Consider the following 14356-nt stretch of genomic DNA (forward strand, 5'->3'; position numbering starts at 1 on the left):
CCGTCACCCTCAGATCACCCTGGTCACCAGCCAAAGTGCCGCCTCCAGAGGAGACCGCAGATTGGGGAGTGGCAGAGGGGACTCTCGTTCCGGCATCAGCACGGAATTCACGGAGTCTAGATCGAAGCACCGAGATGGCCAGGTTCCCGCAGAGGGAACATGAGTCATCCACAAGCGCTGCCTGAGCGTGCTGAAAGCCCAAACACGTCACGCAGCGCTCGTGCCCGTCGAAAGAAAAAAGCAATCTACCGCACCCAGAAGTGCACGGACGAAACATCCTGAAAAGGACGTGTCACGTGCAAGCTCTTTTGTGAGAGGAAACTTTGCAGTCGATGCCGAAGCGACCAGGGAAACACACACCAGCTGTCAGGCGGACCACTGCACAGATCAGCAGGCAGGAAGTATGCGATCACTGGAACGCGCCGTCACACCAACACCGACTGGAAAGCTGCTCCTCTCGAAGAAGCTGACAGTCTCAGAAGGCTGTAGGAGTGAAGAGGTAGGTACTCTTGGCTCCGAAAGCAGAAACATAATGCGATATTGCCTCGTACTTCCTTATATACTCACGCAGTGAGGCGGAGTTACGTATGCAAATTCCGCATGCCCATGGCATTGGCACGCCATTGGGCGTTTTCTCTAAACTCGAAGTTGATAGGCTTCTAAGCGAAACCCCCTTTCGTTAGTCACTAACGTTACGTCGTAGTGACTGAACGAAAGGGAACACGTAAGTACAGAGACCACAGCTTGTTCTTTTTACCCCGAAAATTGCTCAGAAACGCACTTTTAAAAATAAAACTAATGAAATATCTCTAATCTTTTGTGAATACAGTCAGAGGCAATGGTAACATTAGCCACCTTAGCCATCAGCGTGCTAACAAGCACTTTCACAAAGGCATTTTGCATTCACAAAATATAACGTGGTACTTGCATGTTCTGAAAAGGAAGTTGGACAAACAGTTGGTATTGATCCATCTTTGAGAAGCAACTTTTGTGCAAATCCTGTGTTTTACTGACCCTCATTTGCAAAGCAGCCCAGTGTACATAGTTTCAGACAAACATGTGGTGGACCAAAAAATATTCTAGGTTGGTCCCCTAAAGGTCCTGCAAACGTTATGGGAATGTAGTGTAGAGACCACTGCACTGAATAAGATATGTTGTAGCGCAGTCCCGAATGAAACCCGAAGGGAACCATATGGGAACGTTCTGTTAATATCCCAAATGTCATCTTTGTAACGTTGCTCTGTGACCATATAACCAATATGGAACATCCTCCAAAAGTCATATCGGGAACGTTATTATATGACCAACAGATGACCATGTGGGAACGCTCTGTTAACATCCTAAATATCCTCTTTGTAATGTTGCTATGTGACCATAACCAAAATGGAATGTCCCAAAGTCATTATAAGGAACCTTGAACTGCAACACTATCATAACAAAAAGAGGACGTTTAGAAAAGTCCCTAATGTTCTATAAATGTTTGGGATTTTCATCCCCATTAGAGAATTTTTAGGGAACGTTGCCTCCTACGTGGGTACTTGGTTGAATGTGGCTAGATGGAAAATGAGGGTGCAGTAAACCACATCGCTGTGAAACCAGATAACAGTAGTCAAGACAGTTGTGGGATGAATCAGCATTCCCTAAAGTGTTTGCTTTCATTCCTGATCATTCAATGCACAGAATGAGAGTTGTCACTCCTCTGACACACCGAGAGTTTGTTGTAATATACATTTAGTCGACACACCAGTTATATGAAAAAAAAAAACTGTGTTATTAAGGGCAATGCCCTGGAGAGTCACATCTCTAGATATTGTCAAAGGTCTTGAATTTCTTATGAAGACAGATCAAGTCATTGAACAGCTGTTGCAAGATTTTGCAAGAGCAAACGTAATTAGCACTGCGTGTTTTGTCAAGGCGGCTCTTGCTTTTCTTTAGCCTCGGCTCATTGCAGGTCATGTGCTTATGTATGCCAATTTGACAGTGATGTAGCTGATTGTTTTATTTTTATTATTAAATATTTATTTTATTATTTCATGAATATCATTACGTTTATGCCAAGTCAAATCAAATCACTGCCAAATTTGCCTACAGTTTTGGTGTCAGGAACCATTATAAAGCCATACCCTGAGTCATTTCTGCTTGCCTGTTGTCAACTTGGGGAAAATGACAATCCTCATTTTGAAGATAATAGTTGGATGCCCTGGGGCGTAAACAAATGGCTTTGCAACTAAATGGATTTGGACCAGTTGTGAACAATTTGAAGACAAAACACATTTCCAATAACCATAAATTTCCTTTGTAAACAAGAATAATTATAAAAAAAATAATAAAACAAATTAAAACAAATGTAACACTGGAAATACTAGGGCACAGTAGTTTATTTTATCGCTTTATGTTGAGGAAAACTTTTGAAACGTCCTGTTTGTATTAGCATATATTAGTACGTCTGCCAGTGATGCATTGCTGGTGATGAAAGCTGTTGTTTTATTGGTAAATACATTACCGTTTACAATTTTGAGGGCGATGCAATTATTTTTGTAAGAAGTCTCATGCTCACCAAGGCGACATTTATTGGATCATATTAATGCAATTAATGCAAATAACTGTTTTCAGATTTTCACTGTTGATTTGGTGCTCAAGTAACATTTCTTTTTATTATCAAAGTAAAATAATTTGCTGAAATTAAATATTTTGTAACATTATAAATGTCTTTACTGTCGTGTTAAATCACTTTAATGCATCCTTGTTGAATAAAAGTATTAATTTCACTGACAGCTTCTTCACCAGATCCACCATCGAGTGACAGTGATACTAATATTTGATTGCGTACAGTAGTGTTTCCCAACCTTTTTCTTGCCACGGCACAGTTTTGATAAGTAAAATGTCCCACAGCACACCAAGCACTATACTAAGTCAGGTTGGAACACAACAGAGTCGGACAGTAGTGAAGTATTTATACTTTCCAAGTAATTTTATTTTTCAAGTATATGTACTTTATTAGTGATTTTCTTTGGAAAACTTTTACTTCACAACATTCCAAAACATAGTATTGTAATTTTTACTGCACTACGTTTCTTATTGAATATCATTTAATACTTAATTACATTAAAAATATAGTACTGTATACTTTTACTCAAGTAAAAGTAATTCAAAGTTTTACTTGAGTACAACGTAAAAAAGTACTTCATTAAAAAAAAAAAAAACTTTAATTTATGAAATGTAGTGCAGTAGTGCCTCCAAATTACAACATTATGCTTTGGAATGTAGTGAAGTAAAAGTTTTCCTACTTACAAAGCATGTAGAGGTCTGTAATTTTTTATCATAGGTACACTTCAACAAAAATCCAGAAAATCACATTGTATGATTTTTAAATAATTAATTTGCATTTTACTGCATTACATAAGTATTTGATCACCTACCAACCAGTAAGAATTCCGTCTCTCACAGACCTGTTAGTTTTTCTTTAAGAAGCCCTCCTGTTCTCCACTTATTACCTGTATTAACTGCACCTGTTTGAACTTGTTACCTGTATAAAAGACACCTGTCCACACACTCAATCAAACAGACTCCAACCTCTCCACAATGGCCAAGTCCAGAGAGCTGTGTAAGGACATCAGGGATAAAATTGTAGACCTGCACAAGGCTGGGATGGGCTACAGGACAATAGGCAAGCAGCTTGGTGAGAAGACAACAACTGTTGGTGCAATTATGAGAAAATGGAAGAAGTTCAAGATGACGGTCAATCTCCCTCGGTCTGGGGCACCATGCAAGATCTCACCTTGTGGGGCATCAATGATCATTAGGAATGTGAGGGATCGTACCTGCAGCGCACGCAAGATCCCCCTGCTCAAGCCAGCGCATGTCCAGGCCCGTCTGAAGTTTGCCAATGACCATCTGGATGATCCAGAGGAGGAATGGGAGAAGGTCATGTGGTCTGATGAGACAAAAATAGAGCTTTTTGGTCTAAACTCCACTCGCCGTGTTTGGAGGAAGAAGAAGGATGAGTACAACCCCAAGAACACCATCCCAACCGTGAAGCATGGAGGTGGAAACATCATTCTTTGGGGATGCTTTTCTGCAAAGGGGACAGGACGACTACACCGTATTGAGGGTACGATGGATGGGGCCATGTATCGCGAGATCATGGCCAACAACCTCCTTCCCTCAGTAAGAGCACTGAAGATGGGTCGTGGCTGGGTCTCCCAGCATGACAACGACCCGAAACACACAGCCAGGGCAACTAAGGAGTGTCTCCGTAAGAAGCATTTCAAGGTCCTGAAGTGGCCTAGCCAGTCTCCAGACCTGAACCCAATAAAAAATCTTTGGAGGGAGCTGAAAATCTGTATTGCCCAGCGACACCCCCGAAAACCTGAAGGATCTGGAGATGGTCTGTATGGAGGAGTGGGCCAAAATCCCTGCTGCAGTGTGTGCAAAGCTGGTCAAGAACTACAGGAAACATATGATCTCTGTAATTGCAAACAAATGGTTTCTGTACCAAATATTAAGTTCAGCTTTTCTGATGTATCAAATACTTATGTCATGCAATAAAATGCAAATTAATTACTTAAAAATCATACAATGTTTTCTGGATTTTTGTTTTAGATTCCATCACTCACAGTTGAAGAGTGCCTATGATAAAAATGACAGACTTCTACATGCTTTGTAAGTGGGCAAACCTGCAAAATCGGCAGTGTATCAAATACTTGTTCTCCCTACTGTATACACTATATTGCCAAAAGTATTGGGACACCCTTCCAAATCATTGAATTCAGGTGTTCCAATCACTTTCATGACCTAAGGTGTATAAAATCAAGCACCTAGCCATGCAGACTGCTTCTACAAACATTTGTGAAAGAATGGGTGTAGTAGATGTATCTAGCTATATGTGCACTCAGTTTTTTTTATATACATTTGGCCAACATCTCATGATTTAAAAGATAAAGCGCTATGCCCAAGATATCTAAAACAGTATTTTGGCTATAACTATATATGGCAAATACCAGAATAAGAATCTTCTCCATTCTTAAAAATAATAATAAAAAACAGCCTTTATAGACAGTGTTTATTGAGTACAGAAAACACTATACATATATAAACATCAGTTCTTTATGTGCATTTGCATTGCAAACACGCAGCAGCAGATACCTATCTCCAAACGGTGTGCAACACTTCATTCACGGTAGAGATGGGTGGAGTTATGAGGTTTCACCGACAGTTTGTGGAGCCAATGGAGTTATGTGGTTTAGTCACAAGATCTTTTAATACTTTTCATTGGTTAATTATTTCTAAAACCCACATACAGGCATAAAGAATGACCAATAATTTTAAAAAATAAAATACAACAAAAAATGATTAAATAGAGATACAAGGTTTCCACCCGACAGTGACGATATAATCATAATTGTAGCATTAGGCATTGGCATAGGCACTTGAAATAACAAATGGGACACCCTGCAAGCTTTATTTATTTATTTTTAAATTCAAACGTACCGATTATTTCTTTAGAGGTAAAACTTTTTACAGAAATGAAATTTAGAGTGGTGCTGTAGAGGTGCTCTGGGAGACCTTAAATCCAGCAGCGTTGCAGCAGACCCTCTGATCCCTCTGATTAGACCACTTTACTTTACGTCCCTATTGTTACTGCGTAACAACCTGTAATAAACCTTGCACATTATACTTCTTTATATATACATATTATATATTTTATGTTAACCACTTATTTTTAAGTCTACAGTTTATCTCACTTATCATCCACATATTTTTTATATTTTTTATATATTTTTTTTTTTTTTTTTTTTTATATTTTTATTTTTATCTTATTTCCTATTTTTATCTTTTACTTGATTTATTTATAATTCTACTTATGTTAATACTTTTTATTCTAACTTTATTCTATTTCTATTTAATTTCTTGTAACTGTTATTTGCACTGTCCATGGAGCGGACCTGTTTACATTTCACTGCCAGTTGTATATTGTGTATATAACTGTGTATGTGACAAATAAAACTCTTGAATCTTGAATCTTGAATCTTGAATCTTGAATTAGATACTTACTGCCGTTGACTATACTGAGGCCAGACGAAGGATCACGAGGAATTAAAATTCCACTCTGTGTGTCTATATGTGTTTTTGAGAAAAAGAGAGAGATCAAATGGAAATCAACTCATAGATATAATTTTTTTACTGCCATTCTTAAATGGTATTGATAACCTTGATTGATTGATACCTTACAGGGTTAGTTCACCCAAAAAAGAATATTCTGTCATTTACTCTCCCTCATCTTATTCCATACCTGTATGAATTTCTGTTTTCTGTGGAACATATTTAAAAAAAAATGTCTACGCATTTTTTTGCCCCATATAATGAGAGTGATTGGGTTCCAGTGCTGTTTGGTGTCCGACATATCTTCTTTTATGTTCCACAAAAGAAAGAAAGTCATACAGGTTTGGAACCACAGGAGGGTGAGTAAATGATGACAGGATTTTCATTTCCCACCCTTTTCAAAGCTGTTGTAATACAGAGATCCCTTCCCTTCATCTCTCATTGTTTTTGACACAACTTCAACAAGAGAACATTTGAACTGACATTGCTCTGATTTTCTTCTGCAGAGGTCTGATTGTTTTGAACTCAAATGATACATACTACCTGGAGCCAATCAGAGGCCAGGAGGTTCTCCACCACACCTTCTATCGCACTGAAGACCTGCCAATCAAAACCGGCACATGTGGACACAGCCATCAAACTGGACGCCTGAGCCTGTTCAGTGGTCATCTTAAACCTTTGCATCAAAGGGTCAGTCAGAAATCATTTGTCCTCATATTATCTGCAAATGTTGATCTTTACAGAATATAATCATTAAAAAAAATCTATTTAATCAATCTTTTCCCCAGGTGACAAAAGTCTCATTTTGTAAAGCAGCTCTCACTAGTTTGTAAGCATTATGGTCATTAGGGAAATAATAACAGTTATTACCATCGTTATTCAATATGTAAAGACTCTATTTCTGATCTCATGAGTGGATTGTGAGTGTCACAAAAGCAAAGATGTTCTGTTCCCTCCATTATTTAATGATTGGATAACTATTAAACGAAGGCCGCTCACAGGACAGAACATTGTGGTCTGACGCAAAGCTGTTGTGTTACAGTGTGAGTCTGCAATTCCACCCATTTTCAGGTTGTGCATTTGTTCCCATAATGCACTGTGAAAATAAAAAAGTGTTTTGGTTCATTACAGTACAGAAATAAAGCCATCTTAAGCCCAGGTTAAGTGTTCAGACTGATGAAGTGCATAATGTGGTCTTATTATAAAACTTTTGAGGATCATTAGCAGGAGTTGGGAGCCCTCCTACTGCTATTTTTCTGCTTGCACTTGCTTTCCCATTAAAGCCGAGCAGTGAAGACTTCTAACTGGCCTGCTGTTTACAAATGAGAATTAGAGGGTCCATAAATTAATAAGCAGTGTGGACTAATGCGCTCGCTCCTCAATGATGATGTATTCCTGCTACTATTGTATTACAAAGTTCCTGAACTTTGAGGTTCTATACTGTAGTACAGTATGTTCCTGTTTGGATTTTAGTCTTTAAATGTCACAGATCCCGCGTTTAGAGTCTCATATTAACACTATTTTGCCTTGGAAACTGATTTCTAGGACAAATGACAATGGAGCACTTGGTTTCTCCTTGGCTTTTTGTAGTTTGCAATGTGTCCTCCAAACTAAAAACAATTTAATAACTGAGCAACATTTCTGAGTCCATGACATTCCATACATAATAAAAACATTCAAAGGTACATCCACATACAGCATTTGTACATATGCAGGACCCTGCCATAATCTGTGTATTTTTGTATTATTATTATTATTGAATAGTTATTTTTATCTGAAATATAATTAGGGGGATCTCTGAATTACTAAAGAAATCTAAACTGGAATTCAATTACTTACAATTTCCATTAATAGGCATACAAACGAGTTCCTGACGAGACTCATTTTGCCATGCAGTGCTTTGATTTTTATAGCTTGTGAACATTTATTAACTTGCACTTTTATTTTTCTTTGGTTGTCAAGGAAGATGACTTGTATGCACAATCTGTTCTTCCCCTTATTTTATTGTTTCACTCACATTTTATTTACTGCTAGGTTACTGTAAAGTGCTAGCTGTCACTTTGAGACGACTGAACACTTTTGTGATTACTATGCCAAAGCAGTCTTTTGAGTGAATTAGATCCATCAATTAAGATGCAAATAAAAATGAACATTAAGACAGCATTGACGCCAAGCAGTGAAAAATAACCGCATTGCTACAATATTGTTGCATACAGTCTTTGAGATTTTGTAGGCAGTTTGTAAACCAAATTGTGGGCATGAATGACAATTGGCATTTAAATTAATACTTATTTTATAATAATTGCAATATATGTGATTTAATGCAATTGTCACTCCTTCACTTGTCAAATTGTTGCACATTTATTGTATGCATGACAAAAACAAGCGGCAAGAGACTAGAGAAAAACAAATCCATAAATCCTGCCCTCCAGCAATTAACGTTTCTTTCTGCTTGTCATTTGTTTGTTTCTTTATTTATCCCTACCCCTAGGTTAGACGAAATGCCTGGGGTACTACAAAGTACATGGAACTGTATATAGTAGCTGACAACACACTGGTAAGCTGATGATACCTGTGTCACACTCACTACTGCTAATTAGACACTTCCACACAGCAAAGTTCACCACAGGAATTAAGGCTTTAGAGCTTCAAATACAGGCAGAGTTATATAAACTGTGCTTTAGAACCGGTTCTTTAAGCCTAGTGTTACTTTCTCATTTAAATGTGGTCACTGAGAAATTGTTGCTTAAATATAGATCTTCGGAAGTGCCTTTTCGCTCTCTCGCACTCACTCTCTTATCTGTCTCTCCCTTTGCTGATATCTTACATGTATAGGAAGTTATCAAGAAGTTATCAGTGAATTTAATAGTTTAATTTTTAGTCCTTATTTTCATGAGAGGCATGCAGACGATCTTTGTTACATTCTGCTGAGTTTTCTGATTGAGTTCATTCATACATCTACATTGAATCTGTATAATATTCACCTTAAGCCAAAAGAGGCAGGAGGTTATTTAAAATTTAATTACGACTGGATTTAGTTAATCAAATTTCTCCGTAACAGGTTTATGCATTTTCTCATGCATTTGTATGTTCGTCTCGATCAATTTTCCTCCTGCCGTTTCTTCATGTCTCTACAGTACAGAAAGCAAAACAAGGACCTTGACAAAACTAAACTGAGGATAATGGAAATTGCTAATTATGTAGATAAGGTATGTCAAGCCTGGTGCATTTCTTTGGTTCAAAGGTTTTGTTGACAGTTTAGACTGCATATTTGTTTTCTGAATGCAAAATTCATAGATGTCTGTATTATAATAATATTTAACTGAATAAATCCGTTTACCGTGTCCCTAATTGTTTTTTGTTTTTGTTTTTTTGGTCTGATCAGTTCTACAGAGAATTGAACATTCGTGTACCTCTGATTGGTCTAGAGGTTTGGACAGAACATGACCAGTGCATCATCAACGAGGAACCAAATTCGACTCTTTGGTCCTTCCTTCAGTGGAGACAGAAACTCAAATCCCGCAAGAAACACGACAATGCCCAACTACTCACGTTAGTCACAGTACACACCAACCATGTGCACATATTTAAAACAAGACTGTCCTAAAACGTAGTCTTGTTTTTAAAATTTGGTTATAAGTTTGCTTGATATTATTGTACGTTATACATTATTAAAGGGATAGTTCTCCCAAATGGACAATTCTTTTATCATTTAGTCACCCTGTAGTCGTTCGAAACCTGTATTACTTTCTGTCTTCTGTCAAACATTTCAATGGTCAATGCTTAACAAAAGTGTTTGGTTTCCAACATTCTTCAAAATATCTATTTTTGTGTTCTGCTGGAGAAAAAAAGAAAATCATACAGGTTTTTTCCTTTAAGGTTTAGTGTGTGGTCCAGGTATTTCCCACATGGAGTATAGTAATACCAGTAAATTTTGACCTGTGTGTGTGTGTGTGTGTGTGTGTGTGTGTGTGTGTGTGTGTGTGTGTGTGTGTGTGTGTGTGTGTGTGTGTGTGTGTGTGTGTGTGTGTGTGTGTGTGTGTGTGTGTGTGTGTGCGTGTGTACAACTAATATTCAAAGAATGGCTCATTCATTTTTATTGATATCAAAGCTGAAATTATTATGTATTGTTTTCCCTGCAGTGGTGTGGTTTTCAAGGGCACCACCATTGGCATGGCTCCGCTGGAGGGCATGTGCAGTCACGAGAACTCGGGCGGCATCAACGTGGTAAGTAAGCGTGCATGCTTGCATCTGGAACAGGCTGTAAACAGTGTGTGTATAGATTGTGGGTTTGTGTATGGCTCATGCAGGGATTTGATAAAATGATCAATAGCTCCCACACACCTGATTAGCCTCTTATTGGCTCTATTACTTTGTGTGGCGGGAGAGGAGCACTTTGCAGAATACTAATGCGGGGGTGAAGCATTCCTTCTGGATATTACACATGGATGGGGTCATTCTACATTACATCAATATAGCCTGCTTAGTCCAACTGAGATCAGTGAGGTACACAAAAAAACTTTTTTTTTGCATGTCAACAGTGGTTGCTTATTACATTTTAAGAATTTGGATTGTTATGGGCTGACCTACTACGTTCACACAACAGTATAGTTTCTATAATGATATTCTATAATATAATAACTATCTGACTATTTTTGCCCACATGCAGTATCTGAGAGGATGAAAGCAGTGCAAATGCCAAACTGTAAAAATGAAATGTCATATTGTCAAAAAGGCATAATACAAAGTATTGATATTTACTGTCTTTATATGTCATTGTGGTTACAGGCATTACTAGTGAGTTAGAGAAGTGGATTAGTTTTGATTACCTGTTCATTAAGTACTGAAGAAAAAAAATCTAATTAAAAATTAGGATAAAAACAGCAGCTGTGAATGCCAGAAATTCATTGAAAAATATGGTCACTATGTTTCAGGTATTTTACGGGATGACATATTTGTGCCTGAATATTTTTTTACAACTTATAAACCTTAATTTGCAACACGAAAGTCTTTAGATTCATTGGCCTTTATAGGTTGTGTTCATGAGTAACATTGTATTGTTGACTACTAATGTTGTAGTACTCGAGACTGGTCTTGGTCTCTAGACCGGTCTTAAGACCATTTTTTGACTGTCTTTGACTGGTCTTGTCTTGGTCTCGAACACATTTGTACTCTGACTTGTCTTGGTCTCAGACTAAGAGGACTCTGGATTTTGTTTCTAGACCGGTCAAGACCACAACTGGGATATTACTAAATTGCCAGTGCATTGCCTGATTTATTTATTATCATCATTAATGTGATTGGATGTAAAACTTACTGCTTCAGATGCAATCAATAACTTATTTCTAATTTTATTTATTTATTGTGTCGATTTATTGTAACCTAATTAGGGATTGTGTCAAAAATGTCACCAAAAATTAACACAAATGCTCACAAAACTCAAGATATTGTTGCAAAAAGTTATTGTATGAGATCTGGATTTATAACATGTGATATAATTAACCAATATCACAAGAGCAAAAGAGCTGTTTTCACAAATTTGAGCATGATTGCAAACATGATATTGTTTTAACAAACATTCAATATTTTTTTTAAAGGTGTCATGAACTTTTTAAATTGTTTTATACTGTTGTCTGAGGTCTACTTGTGATGTTTGCGTGGTTTTTACATTCAAAAACATCATAATGAATAAGTAATAGGCTATTTTCTGCCCCTCTCTCATGGAACGCTCAGTTTTAATGGGCATGCCGCACTGAAAACTTGGAAGTTAACGCCAACTGCTATGATTGGATAAGCTTTGCATATTTAATGAGCTTCGGCTCGGTACGCGTTTTGAAAGCATGTGGGAAAACAGTAACCGTAATGATTCACCCACAGGCCTCGCAAAAGGTCTTTATCAAACAAACACAATGATTTATCTCTCACCCACCAGCAATTAATATGAATGTTTGTATTACTTGGCCCGCCCGATCGGTGGATATACGGGCGCGCCAAGTATGTTGCAGACAGCATGATCAAAACTTCCGCGACTGTATTTTTCCTCCAAATATCAAGTCAAGAGAGCGAACAACGTGCATCAAGAAAGGAATGTTATTTCACTATTTAAGATGATACGTATTTGTAGCCCATCTGGAAAACACATAGCCCCACATATTTTGGCTTTGCAAGCCCTGTGACAGCGTGGTAAGTTATGTTTAGTTAGACATGTACACAATGTAACATTGTATTTGATCTGTAACAATGCAATACTATCACATATAAAAAAAAACAATTACTCACATTAGTGTGTTGCTTCATTCATTCATGTAATCTCATCCTGTCTGCAAATCCAGCCTCTTGTTTACAAACGAATCCGGTGAAATAAACATATGTGCAATATCTTCCCCACGTAAGCTGGATATTCATTAAAAAATAAAGTTCAACCACACATTTACAATATTAGAATCCGAAGGAAGCTTATGCAGCGACTGTGTTCTTCCACAACCAGGCACAGCGCAATATGTTTATTGCTCGGTAACGCGATCCGTTTAGCTCCAAGAGTCGGTGGGCAGGGCTACAGAATCAGGCGTACATATTTATCTGTTGAGGCGGCGTTTCAGCATACGATGACGTCAAGGGTCGACACATTCTGAGATTGAGCGTTTTCTGGGCCTGGTGTCAATAAAAGCTTTTCTTTGACTAACAATGACGTTTTTAGCTCCGAAACTTACAGGATGTTATCACGATCAACTTTTATATATCAAAGGCTCAAGGGAAAGTTGATTTCTCAATTCATCACCCCTTTAAAACATTATCCTCAACATTATTTTTGCATTTGGAATTTACCAATTCAGATGCATCTTCTGTATCACCTCTGTAGCGCAAAGATGAATTTTGTTGTTAATGATTTCTTTTGATTCGTAACAGCGCTACATAGCGTCTTATTCTAATTATATTTATTATAAGTAAGGGGTCTGGTCTTGGTCTTGGTCTTGGTCTTGGTCTTGGTCTTGGTCTTGGTCTTGACTTGGTCTCAACCCCTCAAAGTCTTGGTCTTGTCTTGGTCTCAACACACATTGGTCTTGGTCTCGACTTGGTCTCGGATTAGGTGGTCTTGACTACAACAATACAATTTTAAAGTGTTATGTAATGAAGTAACGTGTGGGAGAGAACAGAAGTGAAAAAGTAAAGAAGCTGGATGACGTTTGCTACTTCTCTCTCATGTTTTTCTTTGCTTATTAACTCCTGACAGACACCACAAATTGGTGACAAGGTTTAGCCATTTTTTAATCTGTCGCTGGTCACAAAGATGGCTGTTGCGAATGTGCCTTTCCCGGGTTTTCTCCTGCCTTGCCCCGGTGAGCCTGCTATGCCGTTCAGCACATGGCTGCTGATTTTTATTGATGCAACAGTGGATGCATGGCCAGATGAAAGACGTAGAGCTGTACTGCCACTGTACAGAGGGACAATGGATTTTCAACTCATTGCCTAACACAGGTACGACGTATAAGGATGTAGAGGATGCATTGAAAGCCTACTTTGTGCCAAAAGCTAACATAGTAGCTGAACTCCACACCTTCAAGCAGTCTTACAACAACTATAGAAGCTGCTTTCATTGAGCGGTGGAGGATGGGGTAATGGTTGGAGTATCTGGATCAAGTTCATAGTAGGTGGCGGTAACGCGTGAAATTGGTGCGAACTGCTAAAAACGGGCTGCTGGCTTGCAGCTCAATAATGACAAGTGCTGCTGTTCTTAGGTCATACTATTGGAGGTGCAAGGTTGAGCCATAGATAGCATTCCTTGAGCACAAAATTGGACTAGTTGGCACAGTACACCTGCTAGAAGTCAGTTACCACAGGTTTCCCTGGCTTATGTTGCTGGATGGCCATTTGGACAGTGTGTTTGAGCACACGGTTAAACCTCTCTACAGCTCACGTGTACAGGCAATTTTTTAATTGCTCCTGCTGATTATCTTTCACGTTTTCCCATACCTGCTTCTCCTGCTGATAATGATATTGCTCCAGCTCCCGTTGATGATATTGATGAGACGTTTGTTGCCAGTAATTCTGCAGCTGATGTTGATGCTGCGTGTACTTTTGTCCTGCTCTAACTTCGTACACTGATTTCTAATGGTTAGTTGGCCTCCTTCACCCAAGGGACTGGATATTGAGTTGTTGCTGTACTGTATACTGTGAATGGAGCTGTCTGTTAAGGACAAATTCATCTTCCGAGGCTTCCTGCTTCTCTTCAATCTATGCTGGTCTCCATAGCGCA

The 14356-nt window shown here is 38.3% G+C and overlaps 1 protein-coding gene across 1 annotated transcript in view; it reads left to right on the top strand.

The window, feature by feature from the left end:
* Positions 1–14356, top strand: part of adam19a (ADAM metallopeptidase domain 19a) — a 134391-nt gene that overhangs the window by 81474 nt on the left and 38561 nt on the right. Inside the window, exons 6-10 of the mRNA XM_079810658.1 lie at positions 6609–6792; positions 8594–8659; positions 9240–9311; positions 9488–9654; positions 10245–10329. Of these exons, the coding sequence (XP_079666784.1) occupies positions 6609–6792; positions 8594–8659; positions 9240–9311; positions 9488–9654; positions 10245–10329 (574 nt within the window). The remainder of the gene's footprint in view (positions 1–6608; positions 6793–8593; positions 8660–9239; positions 9312–9487; positions 9655–10244; positions 10330–14356) is intronic.

This window comes from Gobio gobio, assembly GCF_949357685.1.
Source record: "Gobio gobio genome assembly, chromosome: 2".
NCBI classification, from domain to species: Eukaryota; Metazoa; Chordata; class Actinopteri; order Cypriniformes; family Gobionidae; genus Gobio; species Gobio gobio.